The sequence below is a fragment of the Capricornis sumatraensis genome, chromosome 12 (assembly GCF_032405125.1).
Source record: "Capricornis sumatraensis isolate serow.1 chromosome 12, serow.2, whole genome shotgun sequence".
Lineage (NCBI taxonomy): Eukaryota > Metazoa > Chordata > Mammalia > Artiodactyla > Bovidae > Capricornis > Capricornis sumatraensis.
Window position 1 is genome coordinate 43,974,703 of NC_091080.1, and position 19,990 is coordinate 43,994,692.

At 49.1% G+C, this 19,990-nt stretch overlaps 1 protein-coding gene across 1 annotated transcript in view; it reads left to right on the forward strand.

The window, feature by feature from the left end:
- The first annotated feature begins 3,676 nt into the window (after window positions 1–3,676).
- The window catches only part of MIPEP (mitochondrial intermediate peptidase), an 80,203-nt gene continuing 63,889 nt past the window's right edge, over window positions 3,677–19,990 (forward strand). Inside the window, exons 1-8 of the mRNA XM_068984363.1 lie at window positions 3,677–3,825; window positions 3,928–4,429; window positions 7,068–7,241; window positions 10,442–10,530; window positions 11,708–11,794; window positions 15,886–15,949; window positions 17,921–18,103; window positions 18,830–18,986. Coding sequence (XP_068840464.1) covers window positions 3,677–3,825; window positions 3,928–4,429; window positions 7,068–7,241; window positions 10,442–10,530; window positions 11,708–11,794; window positions 15,886–15,949; window positions 17,921–18,103; window positions 18,830–18,986 — 1,405 coding nt within the window. The remainder of the gene's footprint in view (window positions 3,826–3,927; window positions 4,430–7,067; window positions 7,242–10,441; window positions 10,531–11,707; window positions 11,795–15,885; window positions 15,950–17,920; window positions 18,104–18,829; window positions 18,987–19,990) is intronic.

The window sequence follows — 19,990 nt, forward strand, 5'->3', positions numbered from 1 at the left end:
TTCCTGCTGGTAAACGTATCCTGATATCTATGCTCAGGCCCTTCTTTCCAGCAGTGTAGACGCTGGGGTCTGGGGTGAACACGAGGTACAGGCCTGGCAGCTCAATCTTCCTCGGTCCATGGTGGACCAACCCAAGATGGCGCTCAACCCAGCTAGAGCCAACAAGACACAATCTGCCACACCGAAAGACTTGTGGAAAAACAGAAGAGGTCTCTTCCAGCTGAAGCCTGAGCTTTAGGTGGCAGCTGTCTTCTAATGCTTAGAGCCTGGGAACAAAGCCAGAGCTGGAGGTAACCCTGTCCTGATGACAAGGTTTAGGCCTGTAAGGCCAGCTGTCCTGAAAGCAGAGGTACCCCCGGATGGTCTCAGTATGTGAGTCAACAAACTCTGTTTGCTTAAACCAATTTGAAGCAGGTTGTGTTGCTACTCGGAGAAGGCGATGGCATGCCACTCCAGTACTCTTGCCTGGAAAATCCCATGGACAGAGGACCCTGGTAGGCTGCGGTCCATGGGGTCGCAAAGAGTCAGACACAACTGAGCGACTTCCCTTTCACTTTTCACTTTCGTGCATTGGAGAAGGAAATGGCAACCCACTCCAGTGTTCTTACCTGGAGAATCCCAGGAGCGGGGGAGCCTGGTGGGCTGCTGTCTATGGGGTCGCACAGAGTCGGACACGACTGAAGTGACTTAGCAGCAGCAGCAATGTTACTACTGCTGTTGTCTGAAAGAATCTCAAGTGGTCTCTGGTCCAAGGAGAGGGGGCGGCAGGATTATAGTGGAAACAACCCAAGACCAAGAGTCGAGGTGTTGTTTCAGCCACAACAAAGGAGTTGGACTTGGGTGAATTTTCAGCCCTCTTGTGATCCTGTCTCTGATCATGCAATAGTGGTCAAACTGAATAATTGTGCATGGTCCCAGGACCCTTCTAAAAGGTTTAAATATACCTACATTAAATCCAGGCATTTACTGCTATTAGATGAGAGCAACTAATAAGCAAGAGATGGGCTTCCCAGGTGGCATTAGTGGTAAAGAACCCGCCTGCCAATGCAGGAGACATAAGAGAGGCAGGTTTGACCCCTGGAGGATCCCCTGGAGTGTGTCATGGCAACCCACTCCAGTATTCGTGCCTGGAGAATCCCATGGATGGAGGAGCCTAGTGGGCTACAGTCGCAAAGAGTCAGACAAGACCAAAACAACTTAGCACACACAACAAGCAAAAGGGCATAAGCCTGGTGCATATTTGAGCAACAGCACCTTCCAAACCGCAGCCTGGGGCATCGTTAGTTCTCTTGAGGAACTTACAGCCACTCCCACCACACGCCAACCAAGCCAGTATGGTTGTGACAGTGTTTTCATTCCTTGGGAAAATGGGAATTTTCTGAATTATCATTACAAGCAGGCAGCACTGCTATAGATGAATTATTGAAAAATTACTTGGTGGTTTTGGAAAACTTTGGAAGTATACAGAAATCATTTCCATTTTGTTGTTATAACCCCATGGACTACATCGCACCAGGCTTCCTTGTCCTTCATTATCTCCCAGAGTTTGCTCAGATTCATGTCCATTAAGTTGATGATGCTGTCCAACCATGTCATCCTGTCGTCCCTTTCTAATCCTGCCCTCAGTCTTCCCAGCATCAGGGTCTTTTCCAATGAGTCAGCTCTTCAAATCAGATGGCCAAAGTATTGGGGCTTCAGCTGGGGATCTCTGTAGTTTTTACAAGCCTAACTATGCCAGGTTCTCTGAGACACAACACACTTTGTAAATGCAGCACAAGTCATCATCCTCTGAGGGTGTTTGCAGGCTTCAGTGTGTGCATTTAAAATGATTTGTTACCTTTGTATAAAAACCATTCTGGACTCAAAAAAGGTTCTCAGACTTGAAACTCCTTTTAAAAATTATGATAAAATAAGTACTTCTGCCAAAATATAGATAAATTTTTTTACATGACACATTTGACGTGTGTGTAAGGTCCTGCCATGCAGACCTGAGATGTGGCCGCCCCAAGGACCAACCAGTCACAGACAGCGCAGTATTAATCACCATGGAGTAAGGACTTTCAGTTCAGTTCAGTCCCTCAGTCATGTCTGACTCTTTGCGACCCCATGAACCACAGCACGCCAGGCCTCCTTGTCCATCACCAACTCCTGGAGTCCACCCAAACCCATGTCCATCGAGTCGGTGATGCCATCCAACCATCTCATCCTCTGTTGTCCCCTTCTCCTCCTGCCTTCAATCTTTCCCAGCATCAAGGTCTTTTCAAGTGAGTCAGCTCTTCACATCAGGTGGCCAGAGTATTGGAGTTTCAGCTTCAACATCAGTCCTTCCAATGAACACCCAGGACTGATCTCCTTTAGGATGGACTGATTGGATCTTCTTGCAGTCTAAGGGACTCTCAAGAGTCTTCTCCAACACCACAGTTCAAAAGCATCAATTCTTCGGCACTCAGCTTTCTTCACAGTCCAACTCTCACATCCATACATGACCACTGGAAAAACCATAGCCTTGACTAGACGGATCTTTGTTGGCAAAGTAATGTCTCTGCTTTTTAATATGCTGTCTAGGTTGAGGTTAAAGCATCTGCCTGCAATGCAGGAGACCCAGGTTTGATCCCTGGGTTGGGACGCTCCCCTGGAGAAGGAAATGGCAACCCACTCCAGTATTCTTGCCTGGAGAATCCCATGGACAGAGGAGCCTGGCAGGCTACAGTCCATGGGGTCACAAGTCGGACACAACTTAGTGACTAAACCACCACCACCACCACAGGTTGGTCATAACTTTCCTTTCAAGGAGTAAGCGTCTTTTAATTTCATGGCTGCAGTCACCATCTGCAGTGATTTTGGAGCCCTCCAACATAAAGTCTGACACTGTTTCCCCATCTATTTGCCATGAAGTGATGGGACTGGATCCCATGATCTTAGTTTTCTGAATACTGAACTCCAGGAGATGGTGATGGACAGGGAGGCCTGGCGTGCTGCCATTCATGGGGTCGCAAAGAGTCGGACAAGACTGAGCAACTGAACTGAACAGAACTGAGCTTTAAGCCAACTTTTTCACTGTCCTCTTTCACTTTCTTCAAGAGGCTCTTTAGTTCTTCTTCAGTTTCTGCCATAAGGGTGGTGTCATCTGCATGTCTGAGGTTATTGATATTTCTCCCAGCAATCTTGATTTCAGCTTGCGCTTCCTCCAGCCCAGCATTTCTTATGATGTACTCTGTATATAAGTTAAATAAGCAGGGTGACAATATACAGCTTTGACATACTCCTTTTCCTATTTGGAACCAGTCTGTTGTTCTATATCCAGTTCAAACTGTTGCTTCCTGACCTGCATGGGGGATTTTAAATAACTTGAAATCTTTCATTAAAAAGCCTGCAGAAAATGAAATCATGCTTTGCCACATATACACAAATGCAGAATCTGTAGTTAAGTTGTAGAGAACTGTGCAGGCCCTCCCAGGCACTTGCCTTAAGTCAATTTAAAATATCTTATCATTTTGATTACTAGGGCTTTTTCTCCCGACCAGGGTTAAAACCAAACTCCGTTTAACAATAAGGCGTTGTTAGGATGGAATTTGGCCCTAGATTCTGGAACTTCAGAGGATGTTCTGGGGCTGCTCACAGCCCACAGGTGTGGGCAGAGGCGGACTCTACTGCCACTGCACTCAGGTGAGACACGATGCTCCTCAGCCTGGTCCTCGGCACGAGGCATCCTTCGGGCCTGAGTGGAGCTGGTCTGGGCGTCCAGTTCTGCGCAAAGCCCAGGCGAGGCCGCAGCAGCAGGCTTGGGGCTGCCCTTGGGCAGGGTCATCCTTGTGGGCTGTCCAGGTGAGGCTCCCATCCTTCCACGGCCTCCGCCCCCCGCGGACACCGGGAGGGACCCTTCTGTGCCCAGCCCTCGCCCTCTCTGCCGCTGGCCTCCCGGCCCAGATCTCCGTCCGTCGGTTTGTCGTCGATCTCCGTGAGTTCACGGTCAGTGGACCGAGGTCGGCCGACAGCTCTGGCCGCAAGGCTCGCACGTGCAGTGCAGCGCTCCTTCCTGGAGCGGAAGCCGACAGAGGGCGATGGGTCTCGGTCCACTTTAAGGGCCCGCGCCGTGCCGGCCGCTCTCGCGGGTCCCCGGCCGCCGCCCGGCCTCGTGGCAGGGCGGGGCGTCCTGCGGTGCCCACTCCCGGCGCGCGGTGGCGCTCCACGCGGCGCACGTCGGCGGGCGACGCTCTGGCCGCGCAGCCCCGGCCCTCCCGGAAGCGCGAGGTCACGTGGAGCGCGGGCGCTGCCCAGGAAACGCGGCGCGATGCTGTGCGCCCGGAGGCTGGGCGGCCTGCGGGCCGGGCTCCGCGTGCGGCGGGTCAGCACCCGCTGGTCCCCGGTGGGCGCCGCCTTCACCGTGCAGCCCCAGGGCCGCCGCCTGGACTGGTCCGGCGAGCGCGGGGTGAGCGGGGTCTGGGGGCGCGGAGGGCGGGAGTCGCCCGTCCGTGGTGACCTTGGGGTCCCCGCTCTGAGGGGCTGGTGCCGGGGGCGGCCCCGCGTGCGGGTCCGGCTCCTGCCCGCGTGGACCCCTGCCCACCCGGCCCGCCGGGGTGAGGCGGGCCCGCCTGTGGTGTCACTACTCCGGGACGGGCCTCGGTGGTCAGTGTCGCTAGTCTCCCCCTGATGCCCGAGACGTCCTCGTCAGTTCTGTTCAAAGCTCTGGCCTCTTTTTTTCCTGTAAAACGCGGGACTGGCCTCCGAGGCGGCGCTGCCCACCGCGGAGACTCTCCCCGTCGCCGGTCGCCGCCTCTTGGTTGTCCCGGCGGTCTGTCCGTCCGCACGCGCGCGGGGTCTGGCGTGTCGCAGACACTCGTGATTGGGTCCTCCTCTCTCCAAGCTCACTTTGTCGCAGTCTGGTTGATGCACAGTGCGGTGTTAGTCTCCGCTGCTCACCACAGTAGCTCAGCTCCTTTTCCACGTTCTCTTGCATTGTGCTTGTCGCAGGATGTTGAATGTGGCACCCTGGGCTCTACAATAGGACTTGCTGCTTGTCCATCACTTCTGTAACAGTCTGCAACGGCTGCTGGTCCCAAACAACCAACCTCCCTCCCCGCCCAGCAACCCGCTCCTGACACTCATTGAGTTAATGACTGGATTGAGGGCGGAAGGAAGGGAATCTTGGAAGGGACTCACCTGTGCCTGCTTTACTTTGCATTTAGGGATTTTGTTCAGTTTACATTGTTACTCTTGTTTTTTTCATGATTATTTATTGTTGCTTCTCTTGGAAAGATGAATCGGGGATGTGGTTACAGTGGGCCTCACAATTGAGTTTTTCATATTTACCCCCCCCACCCCCAGTTGTTTTTTTTTGTTTTAAAACTACCTTTGAATGAAATTTGCTGCACAAGCTTCTTTGGGGGTAAATAACGCTGGTATTGATGTAATCAGTGTGAGAATCAGCAGGGCATGTGGGTACTGAGCAGAAAGGCATGAAGGGTTATGAAATAGAACTTCATCCACATGAAAGGTGGATGAAATACAACTCTTTTTAGTTTTATTCATTTTTCTTTTATACATCGTTATTTTAGGTGGTGATAGCAGATTTTCAAATATGTGAGTTGGCTTTTATTTCAAAAAAGAAACCTTAAGGCATATGTAGGTTTTCAACATGGCCATAGCTGGTAGGCTGAGGTTCAGAATTCCTGAGAGGAGTGTGGGGCAGTGTACTGAGAGGTGACAACAAACAGTCTGTGATTAAGTCAGGTTAGATCTCTGTAAAGACCAGAAAAGGCTTTGGCCCTGATTCTACTCTGCCCTTGTCTTTATTTTCTCCAACTCAATGTATTTTGAACAGAAGTTAACAGTCTCTTGCCTCCAGTCCTGCAGAAACTGTGGGCCTGACAGGCCTCAGTTTGACCTCTTCGTATTCCCTGCAGTTGGCAAGCATCTACACATCTGATCTGCACAGCTAAGCGTTTGGCTTGTTAGTTTGCCTCATTCCTGAGTTCCCGCCTATGTCAGGCCCTGTGTTGGGTTGCTGGTTAAACTGATGGAAGAGCAGGGTTCCTAGTCCTGGTGCTGGCCTTCTGCAAAGAGACTTACCAATGCAAGCTGCAGTCCACGTGCAGAGAAAGTGTAGGCTTTAGGGGTGCTTGGAGCACGTTCAAGTCCCGTCTCTTGCACTTGTGACCTAGTGACCGCAGACTGTTCAAGCTCTGAGAGTGTGTTTCCTTATCTGTAAAAGGAGGGTGCTAGTTTGTGCCCTACGAGAGCCCCTGAAAGTCCATGGTGCACGTTCGGCAGGCACTGCATGTGTAAGAAGTGCTTGTGGGTTCTGAGTGATAGAACACTGCCTTCCCGAGTGTTGCAGCAAGTGTGATTGAACCAGTGCAAGAAGACAGTCCCTCCCATTAGATTAGTGATTTTTTTATCTTTGTCAGGGTGTTGAGATGCTTGTGCAAAGTGTAGCATTTGCTGCCAGTTTCAGCCTGTGACTTGGTTTGGCATGTTTATTCGCTCTTTTAAAGATATGTATGTGCTCAGTCGTCCACTTGTGGTCCCTGTTGCGTTGTTTGTGGAGTGCTGGGTGCCATGTCCTGGACCTCACTCAGTGCCCGGCAGGGTCCTGAGAACGGAGTCCCCTGGTTCCTGGGTCCGAGCATCTATTAACCCCCTGGGTCCCGTGAAGACATTAGGCCATGGAGGAGTGAGAACTTGACGAGGGTCACACAGCAGATGGTGGTCACAGCTGCCACCTGTTAAATGCTTTCTGCGTGCCAGGCGCTGCTAGAATGTTTTTTAAAAATGTGTGTCATGTAATCCTGGCTGTTCTGTGGTAGTGACAGAGCTGGATTTTGAATGTGTATCATTCTGGTTTTTTTCTTTTTTTCTATAAAATAAAAATTGAAGAAAAATTCCTTTCCAGTGTCGTGTACGTGGAACATCTCGGGTAATGTGAGAGGGATACCGGTGATGACAGTTGTTGTGATGATAAGAAATACCAATGAAAGCTGAGATTTTGTGTATGAGAAAAGTGTTTGTCTATAATACCCCCAGTTCACATGCTCTGTTCTCAGTGGGAGCTGTTCTTTGGGTTCCAGGGTCTCTTTGGCGTTCCTGAGCTCAGTGCCCCAGAAGGATTCCGCGTGGCCCAGGAGAAGGCCCTGAGGAAGACGGAGCAGCTGGTGCGGCGTGTGTGCGCCACGCCGCCCGGGCCGCGGACCGTGCTCATCTTCGACGAGCTCTCGGACTCCTTGTGCAGGGTGGCCGACCTGGTGAGTGAGGGGCCGGGCCGGGGCTGAAGGCCACCTCTCCCACTGTTACAGTTTCAGTCCAGGTTATGAGGTTCAGTAGTGGACTGCAAGGTGGAGAACGTCTGAAGTGTTTGAGAGCTGTTGGCCATCGTTTGTTATTGTGAAGTGAGCCATTGAATGGAAAGAATGTACAGGGAAAGGTCACAGTTAGAACTTAAACTTGAGTATGTGTATGTAATCAAACAGCTGTGCAACATGCAATGAAAGAGGGGTTACTCACGTGGGGAAGAGTCTTCAGGTGACAAAGGATCTTCATTTATGAGAACTTCTACTGGAATTCTAGTAGAATGCTTATCTGTGCATTTATAATAAAATTCTTATAAAATAGATTTTAGAAACCTGTTCAGGAATATCTTCTAGTTCAAAATAAGGTGTTCACATCAAACGATGTATAAAAGCGTCTTTCCCCCACACTTGGAGTTGAGATGGAAGTGCACGCAGGTCTCTGCCAGCTGAGTTGGGAACTGGACTCCTCTCGGCCAGGGGCCGCGTCTCGAGCGGCCCTGTGGGTGAAGACGTTGTTGGGTGTAGGGGGCTGCAGGCCACAACCCTTCCTGTCTGTGCAGCTGTTCCTCCATGCTCATTCTCTATGGGGCCCCCAGCCAGAGCCAGGCACCAGGAACACAGCCCCGTGAGGCAGACATAGACTCCAAGCGTGTGGTGGTTGTGCTCTGGTGTGGACTGCTCGTAGCTCTTAGACCTGACCCTGGCGAGGGCTGTACCTGGATGGGCTGATTTAACCTCCTTGCACATCTGCCTTCCAACAAGGAAAGAGGCACTCGGAGGATGAGTCCCCCGGCCTGTGAGCCATGGATCTGGGCCTGAGTCCAGACAGTCTGACCACAGAGGCCGTGCTCTCACTGTTCCAGGGGCTGGCTGCCACCTTGGCCGGACAGAACCTTCACTGGAAGGTGACAGGAAGGTCGCCTGCCCATCTTGTGAGACGTCGTATAGTAAGATCAGCTTTGTGCAGGGTCCGGCGCCGTTCTGTGTTGACCCTGTGTGCACGCAGCCACCCCCGTGATCAGGACACGTGCCTCTTCCATCACTCCAAAACACTCCTTGAGGGTCACACCCACCTCACCTCTCTCCTGGCGACCTCTGACCTGTTCTCCATTCCTATAGTTTGTCGTTTCTAAAGTGTCAGGTAAATGGAATCGTATTTACCTTTTGAGGTTGACTTTTTCCCCAGCATAGCAGTCCCCATCTCTGCTTTTTCCTTTTCTGGGGAGTTTCCTTCTTCCTGCTCTGGGCAGTCATACTCCTGATTATTGATCACCGTACAGTCCCCAGTGCAGGCAGGTGTCCCACTCGTAAGGAAATGGACAGGATATTCCTCCTGAAGGCTTTTCCTGGGAGTCAGGTGAGCTATGCTTCCGGCTCCTTCAGTTGCTTCCTGGCTGCTCTGGGTTTGGGTTCTGTCCCTCCAGCATGCAGTTGTCCCAAGGGAGTGTGACAGACGTGCTGTCAGAACCTCCTCTGCTTGGTCGTGTCACTGGAACCTGAAAGGTAGATGCTGTCAGTAGGTCTCACTTACCTGAGAGCAGGTGTCGGCTTTGTGCTCAGAAATCCCAGAACTTGCTGTGTTTGTCATCCTGCTCCACTTTAATTCCAGTGTTCCATTGTTTGTTACACATTTTCACTCCTGCTTTTCCCTAGAAGATTTTAGCTTCTCTGCTCTGTAACTTGCTCTATTTTAAAAGTTTTTGTGTTTATGAAGTTTGATATTTCATTCAGAAAGGCTAGGATGTGACTTATATATGTATAGTTCAGTTCAATCACTCAGTTGTGTCTGGCTCTTTGTGACCCAATGGACTGCAGCATGCCAGGCTTCCCGGTCCATCACCAACTCCCGGAGCTTAACCAAACTCATATCCATTGAGTCGGTGATGCCATCCAACCATCTCATCCTGTCGCCCTCTCCCCCTCCTGCCTTCAGTCTTTCCCAGCGCCTTTTCCAATGAGTCTTTTCCGGTGAGTCTGCTCTTCACATCAGGTGGCCAAAGTATGGGAGTTTCAGCTTCCGCATCAGTCCTTCCAGTGAATATCCAGGACTGATTTCCTTTAGGATGGACTGGTTGGATCTCCTTGCAGTCCAAGGGACTCTCAAGAATCTTCATCTTTGGGTAAAAAAAATTTAGAGAACGTTATTCATATTTGAATTTTTAAGGTTTTGTCTGCTAGTAAGATCAGTAACATAAGGCATAGACTTTATAAACTACATTTCCCACCAGCTGGTCCTTTGTTTTCTTTTCTTGACACAGTCCTGTGTAACAGTATTGCTTACCTTAAAATGGTGTTTTGAATGTTAATGTTGTTTGTAAATCCTGTGGCATGGAGACAAGTGGTTTATATAACTTGCTGTAAACTTTATGCAGCTCGCTTCTCAGGTGCCATTCTACTAATGCTGTCCTCCTGTCGTGTCAGATGTCGTCTCAGGCTATGGATTTAAATGTTTCTACGTTGAAAACTATTTGATAATAAAATCAGGAAATTTTACTTCGTGGTGATTTATTTCCTGTTATGCGCATGTTGTTTTCATGAGAATGAAGAATACATGTAGTATTTTGCAGCTTTCCCGCATTTTCCCCTGTAATTAACATGAAGTCTGAAATCTAGTTTTGCACATTTAAAAAAGAGGATTCTGGCCTAGTTAAATTCTAAAGTCACAATAGCGGCCCTAGTCTTGTGCCCACCAGGCTGCCCCTGGGAATTCATGTTGATTTAAAGGCAGCCGAGAACATACCTTTGTCTTCTGCGCAAAGGCTGGAGTGCAGTTCACTCAGCCTGGAAACCGCACCAGGCGTCTGTTCAAACAGGCAGAGCCTCCCAGAGAGGCTCCCTGGAGCCAGGTCAGTGTCCTTGTGTGAGAACCATGGTGTGAACGCTAGAAAGTTCTGGATTATTTGAAAACAGAGTGTGCTGTTTTGAACAGTACAATGAGGAAGAATCTACTTCATGTTTAAAAGTTGGTAAAGGTTTTCTTTGGATGAAACCGACTCGGTTCCTGGGAATAACGGGATTCATGAATGAGCAGTGAGAAGGAGAATTCCAGAAATGGAAATGCCCGGATGAAGCCAGACGGCACATTTTCATTTTCGCCCTCAGACCCTGGGAGTGGGCTTCCCATAAATGTCCTTCTGGTTTTGTGTCTCCTTTAGGCCGATTTTGTGAAGATTGCTCACCCCGAGGCGGCGTTCAGGGAGGCTGCAGAGGAGGCTTGTCGGAGCATCGGCACCATGGTGGAGAAGTGGGTGTGGGCTCCCCGGGGGTGCTGGCCGGGGAGGGGGTGCCCACCACAGAATTCTGGGCTGCTTCCCTGCCTGTCCCGTCACTCGGTCCTCATCCTGTCGACGGCTGGCACGGTGATCTGCTCTCGGGGTTGCTGTGGGAAGGGGAGATGGTGACTAAAACGCCTGTGATGGAGGTGGGGGTCGGGCACAGCGGACGCCCGGGATCCTCCTCCCCCTCGGTTATGGGCCCTTTAGCATCTTGGGCAGGTGGTGGCTAAAGCACTGTCACCCCAATGCCGGGTCTGCAGGGTGAGGCCAGTGGCTTACCTCCATGTGGTGGCCTTGCAGCCCCCGGGGCTGGCCCTGGGGAGGCCATAAAGGTGACGTGGGTGCTGCAGCAGGCCGGGCTCAGGGGGAGTTGATCGTTTTAAAGTGATTCTGAGGTAAACTAAGTGTGCTTGTTAGGGTAACAGGGAGGGGCAGGACGCCCCCGGGAAGGGTGTCAGGCTTCCGTCAGGGCCTGCGTCTCTGAGACCAGAGGCGGCTGGGAAAGGGGGCTCCTCTCCCCCCGGGGGCTCCTGGCGGGGCCTGAGGGCTGCCTTGCTGTCCCCACCAGCAGCTCTCACGCTCTTGGGGACGGTGGCTGTGAAAACTGGCTCCTCGATGGGTGAACTGGTTGCTGCAAGTTGGAACCCCGGCATGGTGACGGGACAGGAGCAGGGGCTCCCCGGAGATGAGCAGGAGCCCCGGGCGCCGGCCTGAACTCTTGTCTGCCGGGCTCCAGGTGCAACCTGCCCTACGGGCCCTGCGCTCCTGTCTCCAGGGCGGACGGCAGGAGCCACGGCCTGTCGAGAGGTGCTGTCGGGAGTGTCGGCCCAGTGTCTTCGCTTGACCCCATGAGGCTGGCTCTCGATGGAGGTGGGCTCAGGCCCTATCTGCTCTTCTGGCTGCAGCTGTTTCCTGTGGCTTTAGGTTTACACTTCTACCACCTGGGACACGTTGTTCTCGCACGCTGCCTTCCCTGAACTAACAGTGGTTCTGCTCTTCCTGATTGGAAGAAGAAATGAAACAATGGCCCAAGCTTTTGGCCTCTGGCCAGGTGTGCGCTAGAACTTGACACTGTTCTCTTCATGGAAAGACAAACCAGAAGGTACTAGAAAATAATTTAATTTTTTTCATTTGTAATTTTTCTAGGTTGAACACAAATGTGGAATTATATCAAAGTTTGCAGAGGTTACTAGCTGATAAGAAACTTGTGGAGTCCCTTGATCCGGAAACCAGGTACTGCTCGTTTGTGTTCACTGTGCTTGTGACTTTGGTGTCTCTGCCCTCAGAGCCCATGTGTCCAGGCGGTTTCTTCCAGGTGACGGACACTGCTCAGATGGCGTCTCACCCTGTCCTCCTGCTTCTCTTGGTCCTGTCGCTCCAGCAGCCTCTCCTCTGCCAGTGGGTCCAGTCAGCATCTCCCAGCCGCTGGATGGGAGGCTCCACGAGGGCAGGGCCAGGTCTGACCTGCTCCCTGCACATCTCAGCATCTCCCCCAGCCGCGGAGGCACTGCAAGGCTGACCATTCCATTCAGCTGCGTTCCTAAAGTTCTGTCATGGATACAGCAGAAGATAGAAGCAAATTGGATTCATTTACTGGTGAATGTCCAGATCCTTGAGATGGTCAGCTTTGATTCATACCCTTTATTAGTTGAGAAGACCTCTTTTGTAGCTCAATATACAAACACACTTGATATAGGATTTTGGATATTATATTTCTTTGCTCAGATGTATTATAAAATATCATAGTTTGTCATTAACTCATCTGTGTATTATTTGTATCAAGGCGCAGAGATTAGTGTTTTGTGTGAGGCTATTTGTACTTGTATATTTTTTATCTATGAGACCCTTGCTTGGTTCTTCCTGCTTTCTGTTCTCCTGCCTCCACCGTGCCCGTGACCCCGAGTGAACCCTGTCCCCTGGCGTCTTGTGTTGATGTGGTGTGTGGGTGACATGCTGGCCGAGGGGCAGGGAGGGGCTTGTCACCTGTCTGCCTGTGGACAGGTATCTGCAGTCCTGACTCACTTCAGCGATCCTGACGCTCATGGTACAAGTGAAGCGGGCCGCACCAGCACAGTAACCTGTCTTGATCGTGACTTTACTGTTACTACTTTTGTTAGCGAGGTGGTTTGAAGTTGAATGCCTGCTGTTTGTGCCAGTTTTACTCAGCTGCTACTGGCTTTGAGTAACGACGGGTTATTCATGATCTGACTTTACTGAGGTTTGCTTTCTTGTATTTAATGTATAAAAATGGAAGTGGACTGGCGGACCATTTGAGGTACAGAGGACTTGTGCTAATTGGACATGGACCACATTTCTATTACATTTCTTTCGTATTTATTTTTGGCTGCCCTGGGTCTGCACTGCTGCTCGTGGGCTTTCTCCAGTTGTGGCGAGCGGGAGCTACTCTCTGGTTGTGCGTGGGCTTCGCGTTGCAGTGGCTTCTCCTGTGGAGCACAGGTTCTGGGACACGTGGGCTCAGTGGTTGCAGCTCCCGGGCTCCAGAACACGGGCTCAGTAGTTGTTGTGCACGGGCTTGGTTGCCCCTGGCACGTGGGATCCTTCCAGATCAGGGATTGAACCCATGTCTCCTGCATTCGCAGGCGGATTCTTCACCACTGAGCCACCTGGGAAGCACACGTTTCTCATAAATGCCAATAGGATTTTAAAAATAACAGAATGATAAACATATTGAGAAAAATAAGCTGGGTAGAAGACCCGTATTCTAGAAAAGAAGGATGACGTGTGAGTGAGCGGAAACAAGACTTGGAAGTGATAATTACTGGGCTGCCACGGCGCTTGTCCATCACTGGGAGCGTTGGCCAGCACCCCAGAGGCACCTCGAGAGAGACGGAGGAGCCTACAGTGGCTGAGACAGAGCACTAGAGACTCAGTATCCATCATGACAAGGTCCTGTGCAGGAGAAATGGCACCATCTTATCATTAGTGCCTTCCTTGAAACGCTAGTTCTGTGAGGTATCAGAGAATTGCCAGAAGGGACCCATTGATCAGTAAGTTTGGAAATCATGCATATTAATACATTTTCCTCTTATGGAAAATCTCAGTAATCAGTCTCAGAGAAGCCCATCCATAAAAAAACCTGTTTCACTTGGGGTTGTCTAGAACCATCAAGAGCTTCCTTGTTTGCAGAGAATATAATAAGCAGAGTCTCCAGAAAACAGAATGGAGGGCAAGTCGCAGAGTCATGAGAGCTGCAAAAGCTGTGAGGCAGCATGGAGTACACTCTGGAGGGCAGGCTGCAAGCCTGCACACGCACACGTACCCATCCATCCTGGGAGACGTGAAAGATGTTTAAATGGAGAAACATGCTGTATTCTTGATAAGGAGAAGAAATGTCAGTGTTCTTTTCTGGTCTGTAAGTTTGATAGTATCCAACTTACATCTAAAGAAGGTTTTTGTTGTTATTTAAAATGATTTTGAAGTCATAAACAAAAAATATGCCAGGACAAGCAGGACAAATCTAGTAGAGAAAAATGCTACAGAGAGAACTTGCACTGGTACTAAGACGCATAAAAATACTGTATTTAAAATAGCGTTATACTTACACCTGAAGAGTCCGTTAGTTCAGTGAGAGATGAGAGAAAAGTCTGACCAGACACAAATGCATAGGATTGTATTTAATGCATGATAGAACACATCTGGAAGGAAAAGCTTGGTTTTCAGTAAGTGATGTTAGGCCAATGGAAAAGTAAATTAAGATTTAAATATTAAAAAAAAGAGAAATCCCAAACTGTTGATAACTTGGAGTGTGGAAGATCTTTCTTCACATGAGATCAAAACCAGACCACAAAAGGGAAGATTGATTTGATTGTATGAAAGTTGCAAGCTTTGCTCTAGCAAAGCCCTTCCAAAGTTAAGAGTCAGGATAAATGATAGGGCCGGTGTTTGCTGTTTCTGTTGCTTCGTCGCTCAGCTGTGTCTGACCCTTTGTGACGCCATGGACTGTAGCCCACCAGGCTCCTTTCTCCATGGAATTCTCCAGGCAAGAATACTGGAGTGGGTTGCCATTTCCTTCTCCAGGGGATCATCCCAACCTAGGGATCGAACCCAGGTCTCCTGCATTGGCAGGTGAATTCTTTACCACTGAGCCACCTGGGAAGCTCAGGACAGGTGTCACTTATATGCTGAAGGATTAATATAGTTACTATGTTTTGATGCCTTACACATAACCTAAAAAGAAAAAAGTGAACTGTCTTACAGAAAAATGGGTGTTCTTTTCCTGAAACCCTTATCCACAAAATAGGGAAAAGCAACAGGTGGCTGTTAAACGTGGAGCAGTGTGCAGTAAGTGTATACTGGTAATAGTTCTGTTCATTCAGTGTATCGGCACGGTCATCAGCAAGATGAATGTCCCTATTGTGAAAAGTCAAGGAAGACAGCAGAGTAAATCAAATACTTGGATAATTTAGTTCCAGAAAAAAGTAGTTTAAAAAAAAAATGCTACCGACAGAAAGACGTGTTCCAGTTGAGCTGGGCTCCTACCATGTAGCAGGATTAAGAAGGAAGCAAACCATCCTCCTGAGCCCACGGACTCCGCTTCCACCACGGCATCAAAGAGTGACGCTCTGAGTAGCTGCTGCTGGCTGGATGAGAAACTGAGACTCTGGTGCAGAAAGCCTTTGAAAAACTGTCCAAGCATAAACCATTTTATCTTTTTAATGATTGGGATTTAGATGGAGTTGAGATAAGTAATTATCACAGTGGTGTTCACAGGTCTGTGCTCTGAATAAAGGAGTAAGCTCCTACATGAAAAGCTAATCATAGCTGTTTTTCATGTTCTGCAGAACACATCACATGATGGACTTATTTCAGCATAGCAGTCTTTGCCCAGGAGCAGCGTGGAGTAGAGTAGGAGGCGTGGCATAGGTCCGCGTGCACACGTTCATGCCAGCAGGCGTGCGTGTGTGTGTGGTCCACAGTGCTTGTTTGGTGCTCGAGTGTAGTGTGCAACAGATACTGTAGACGATAGACAGTTGAAAAGATGTCCGTTTCCTCTAGGGAAAAAAATGCAGAAAAAATGGCCTCCTTGGAGTACTGACTCGTTTCACTCAGTCTAAGGCCTGTACAGTCTGCATGATGTGTGTGATACCATGTAGTCCCCCGGGGGGCGTAACCCCCGGCTGGCCAGCTGTTTTTCCTAACTCCTGAGACGTTAAGCTCCTGGTTTCAGAAAAATCATGTGTGTGTGTGTTGAAACATCTGGCATTTTGGCAGTAAGGTTGAAAAGGACGGATTCATTTTGCAAAATACTTATTTTTGTTTAATTATTATTACCTGTTCTAACTTGGCACTTATTGTATTTACAGGCGAGTGGCCGAACTGTTTATGTTCGATTTTGAAATCAGCGGAATCCATCTAGACCGAGAAAAGGTAACTTCGTGTTTCAGCTCCTGTTGTTTTGCTGGTACTTGGTTGGTGTGTTGTTACTGTTCCTGAATGTTGAGTGCTCTCTGAAAGTTTGCCTGTCACCTCGATAATTCAGAATCAAGGTATGATTCCAGACAGCGGGGTGTTTCGGATGTCTTGGAGGTGGGGTGAGATAGGCCGTGTCATGAAGGACTGCGAGTGAGGAGGAAACCTGCAGATGAGTGTCTCCACGCGGACACACAGAAGCGTCGTTGAGACGCAGTGCGGGTGTGTCGTCACGTGATCCCTGCCCTGGACACACCTGCGAGATCCTTTCTGGTCGCTTCTGTGTCTCTTCTCTGGGGGCTCCACTCGGACAGGGCGCGGGAGACATGGCACACTTTCTAAGAGAACTCCACATAAAGCTGCCAGCATGACTTGTAAGCCACGAAGGCCTGTGTTCTTGCTGTATTCTTTCCAGGTTATTCCTTACTTACATTTTAAGGTCTCGTGAATATAGTTTAAAAGTTTAAATTAGAGGAAGTGTGTCATTAAGCAGTCATATAATAAATATAACAGTTTCAAAGCATTCGCAGAGCTCCAAGTTTGCATGTTTAATTCTCCTCAAAGGATGAAATGACATGCTTAGCAGACTGTTGGCAAAGTCAGGGAACAGTTTTTATTTTTCCAGGGGTTGTAACAGGTGATCACTTCTTTGGAATAACTAATTGTATCACTTTTTTGTTTTAAATAGTAAAGGCTTTGAGGAAAAATTTTGAAACTAGCGTATGATTTCCAATTTTCATTGTCTTGTTTTTCTCCTGGTCACCAGTAGGTGGTGACAGATGGCCATGTCAGAAACAAAACAAGCAAAGAGTAATCATCTGAAAAGTCATTTTTCCCATGAAGTTTGATTTTTCTATACTGAAATGTTTTGTTACTAAGTTACAGTTCATTTTTTCCAGTGTCTTATCAAGGGTACACCTGCTCTGTTCATATTTATATTTATCTTTTAAGAAATACACTTGGTCATCCTTTAGGGTCACAGTACAGTTTAGAATCTGTCCATAGCCATTGCCCCTTCCCCTGGAAGGCTTGCCTGTGGTGTCACCTGAAGCCTGTCGTGAGTCCAGGGCCTATCTGGCCGTCCCGTGACGAGTAACTGAAGATTCCTCCTTGTCCCCAGGAGGCCTAACCAGTTATATGGGCGACGGTTTTTAAGTTTGATCCCAAACATGGGGTGCCCCGGTGATGGCACAGGTTCTCTCAGGAGGCTGTGTCCTAGGGGTGACCGAGGAGAAGGTCGACCCCGCTCTGTCCATCGTGACTGGCGGAGACTGGAAACTGCCAGATGCATGCCTGGGGGCTGTGGTCTCCCACCCGACCCCCGAAGCGGGTCCAGCCCAGCCCCCCTCGCCTCTGGGCTGCTGCCCTCCTGTGGCTGCTCCAGCAAGCCTGGCTGAGCTTTGCAAGTGCCCTTTACCACACTTCACTGAAGAGCTGCGTTAATTGCACCTTCCTTCCCTTGCCCTTGTATCTCATCTCTTAAGGCTGAGTCTGGTTTCTAATCTGTGCCTCAGATACTGTCATATCAGACAGATTCATCCAGCCCACTGCTCCCTGCCTCTCTTAACTAGGGTGTTTTCGGAGCCAGGGAAGGACTGTACCTCCCATTGTTCATTTCACAGACGTGTTGTATAACCTAGACATGAAATAGAACTCCGGGAGTTAGGTACATCTTAAAGTATAGAAGCACCGTAGAACCATTAGGATAACTTTTTGGTGAGGATATTAAATACCTACCAAAAGTATAGAGTCAGCATTTGTAGACAATTATTGTGTATTAAACATTTATGATGCAGTATTTGTTATTCATTTTATCACTTAATACCTTATTAAATTATAATTCAACTTTAAATGTTGACTGGCGTCTTTATAGATTACCAATTTGTTGTGAAATGTTACTTTAAATAACTTGACTGCCCCCACATACAGCGTAAAAGAGCTGTGGACCTGAACGTTAAAATCTTGGATCTGAGCAGCGCATTTCTCATGGGAACCCACTTACCCAACACGATTGAGAAGCGTGTCCTGCCGGAACGCATCCGGCATCACTTCGAGCTGGCTGGGGAACACGTGGTGGTGGACAGTCTGCGTGCAGAAGCGCCCGACGACTTGGTGCGTGGGCTCCATCCTCTGTGTAGTTCTGGCCTCGTCTGGGGCCGTGGCTTGTGAGCCCGAAATTCAGGGGTCACATGATCACACCTTTAAAAATATATTAATGTTTACTAAATACTAAAAATTGAACAGGGATGATTAATTCTGTGACAGACTGAAAGTGAAAGTTGCTCAGTTGTGTCCAACTCTCTGCGACCCCATGGACTGTAGTCCATGGAATTCTCCAGGCCAGAATACTGGAGTGGGTAGCCTTTCCCTTCTCCAGGGGATCTTCCCAACCCAGGGATCCAACTGGGGTCTCTTGCATTGCAGTCAGATTCTTTACCAACTGAGCTATCAGGGAAATGCTTTGAATAATGAAAATGGTTGATTATTCCTGTTGTCAAGAGTTCCTCAAAGTATGGTGAGCGACAGCAGCGCTGGCCATTCCGGGGACTCATAGTCTAATGCACGCAGTCTCACATCACCTGGTTGGTGGTGTCTCACATGTGCCAGGTAGAACCTCAGCCCCCTGCCCCTCTGCCCATAGCAGAGAACTCGGGCCAAGTGCGATGTGTCTCCCACACTCGGTGACGAGCCTAGAAGCTTCATCCAGCCTGTGCGAGGCCTCGTGTTTAAGCATTGCTCACCTGCAGAGTAAAGTGGTGGGAGGTAGCATGTGTTATTATCATATAGGACTTTGTATCTTGGTACGTGTGTCTTTTACCATCCACTTTTTAAACATAGGTGCGAGAAGCTGCTTATAAAATTTTTCTTTATCCCAATGCTGGTCAATTGAAACGTCTAGAAGAGTTGCTCAGCAGCAGAGACCTCCTGGCAAAGTTGGTAGGATATCCTACCTACTCCCACAGGGCCCTCCAGGGAACAATCGCCCAAAGTCCAGGTGAGCCTGTTTACCCAACTCTTAAGGACAAAACAGGGTTTTTATGAAGCTGAACTTCTGACTTTAAATAGCTAAAGTTACTGTGCTATTTTTAATATACTTGGAGACTAGTTAGTGAGACACTTTGCTTCTTTATTAGGAATGATTTTTAAACAGAGCTAATCATTTGGAATATATTTGCACAACTAGTGTACTTTATGTGCACTTTGAGTAAGTCATTGAGTTAGACAAGGCTGTGGTCCGTGTGATCAGATTGGCTAGTTTTCTGTGATTGTGGTTTAAGTCTGTCTGCCCTCTAATGCCCTCTCTCAGTGCCTACCATCTTACTTGGGTTTCTGGTACCTTGGACGTGGGGTATCTCTTCATGGCTACTCCAGCAAAGCGCAACCACTTCTGCTTACCTTGGATGTGGGGTATCTCCTCACGGCCACCACTCCTGACCTTGGACGTGGGGTGTCTCCTCACGGCCAGCGCTCCTGACCTTGGACGTGGGGTAGCTCCTGTGCTACACAGCCGCTGCTCCTTGTCTAACTCAGTGAAACTAAGCCATGCCCTGTGGGGCCACCCAAGACGGCCAGGTCATGATGGAGAGGTCTGACAGAATGTGGTCCACTGGAGAAGGGAATGGCAAACCACTGCAGTATTCTTACCTTGAGAACCCCATGAACAGTATGAAAAGGCAAAAAGATAGGACACTGAAAGATGAACTCCCCAGGTCGGTAGGTTCCCAATATGCTACTGGAGATCAGTGGAGAAATAACTCCAGAAAGAATGAAGGGATGGAGCCAAAGCAAAAACAGTACCCAGTTGTAGATGTGACTGGTGATGGAAGCAAGGTTCGATGCTGTAAAGAGCAATATTGCATAAGAACCTGGAATGTTAGGTCCATGAATCAAGGCAAATTGGAAGTGGTCAACAGGAGATGGCAAGAGTGAACAATGACATTTTAGGAATCAGCGAACTAAAATGGACTGGAATGGGTGAATTTAACTCAGATGACCATT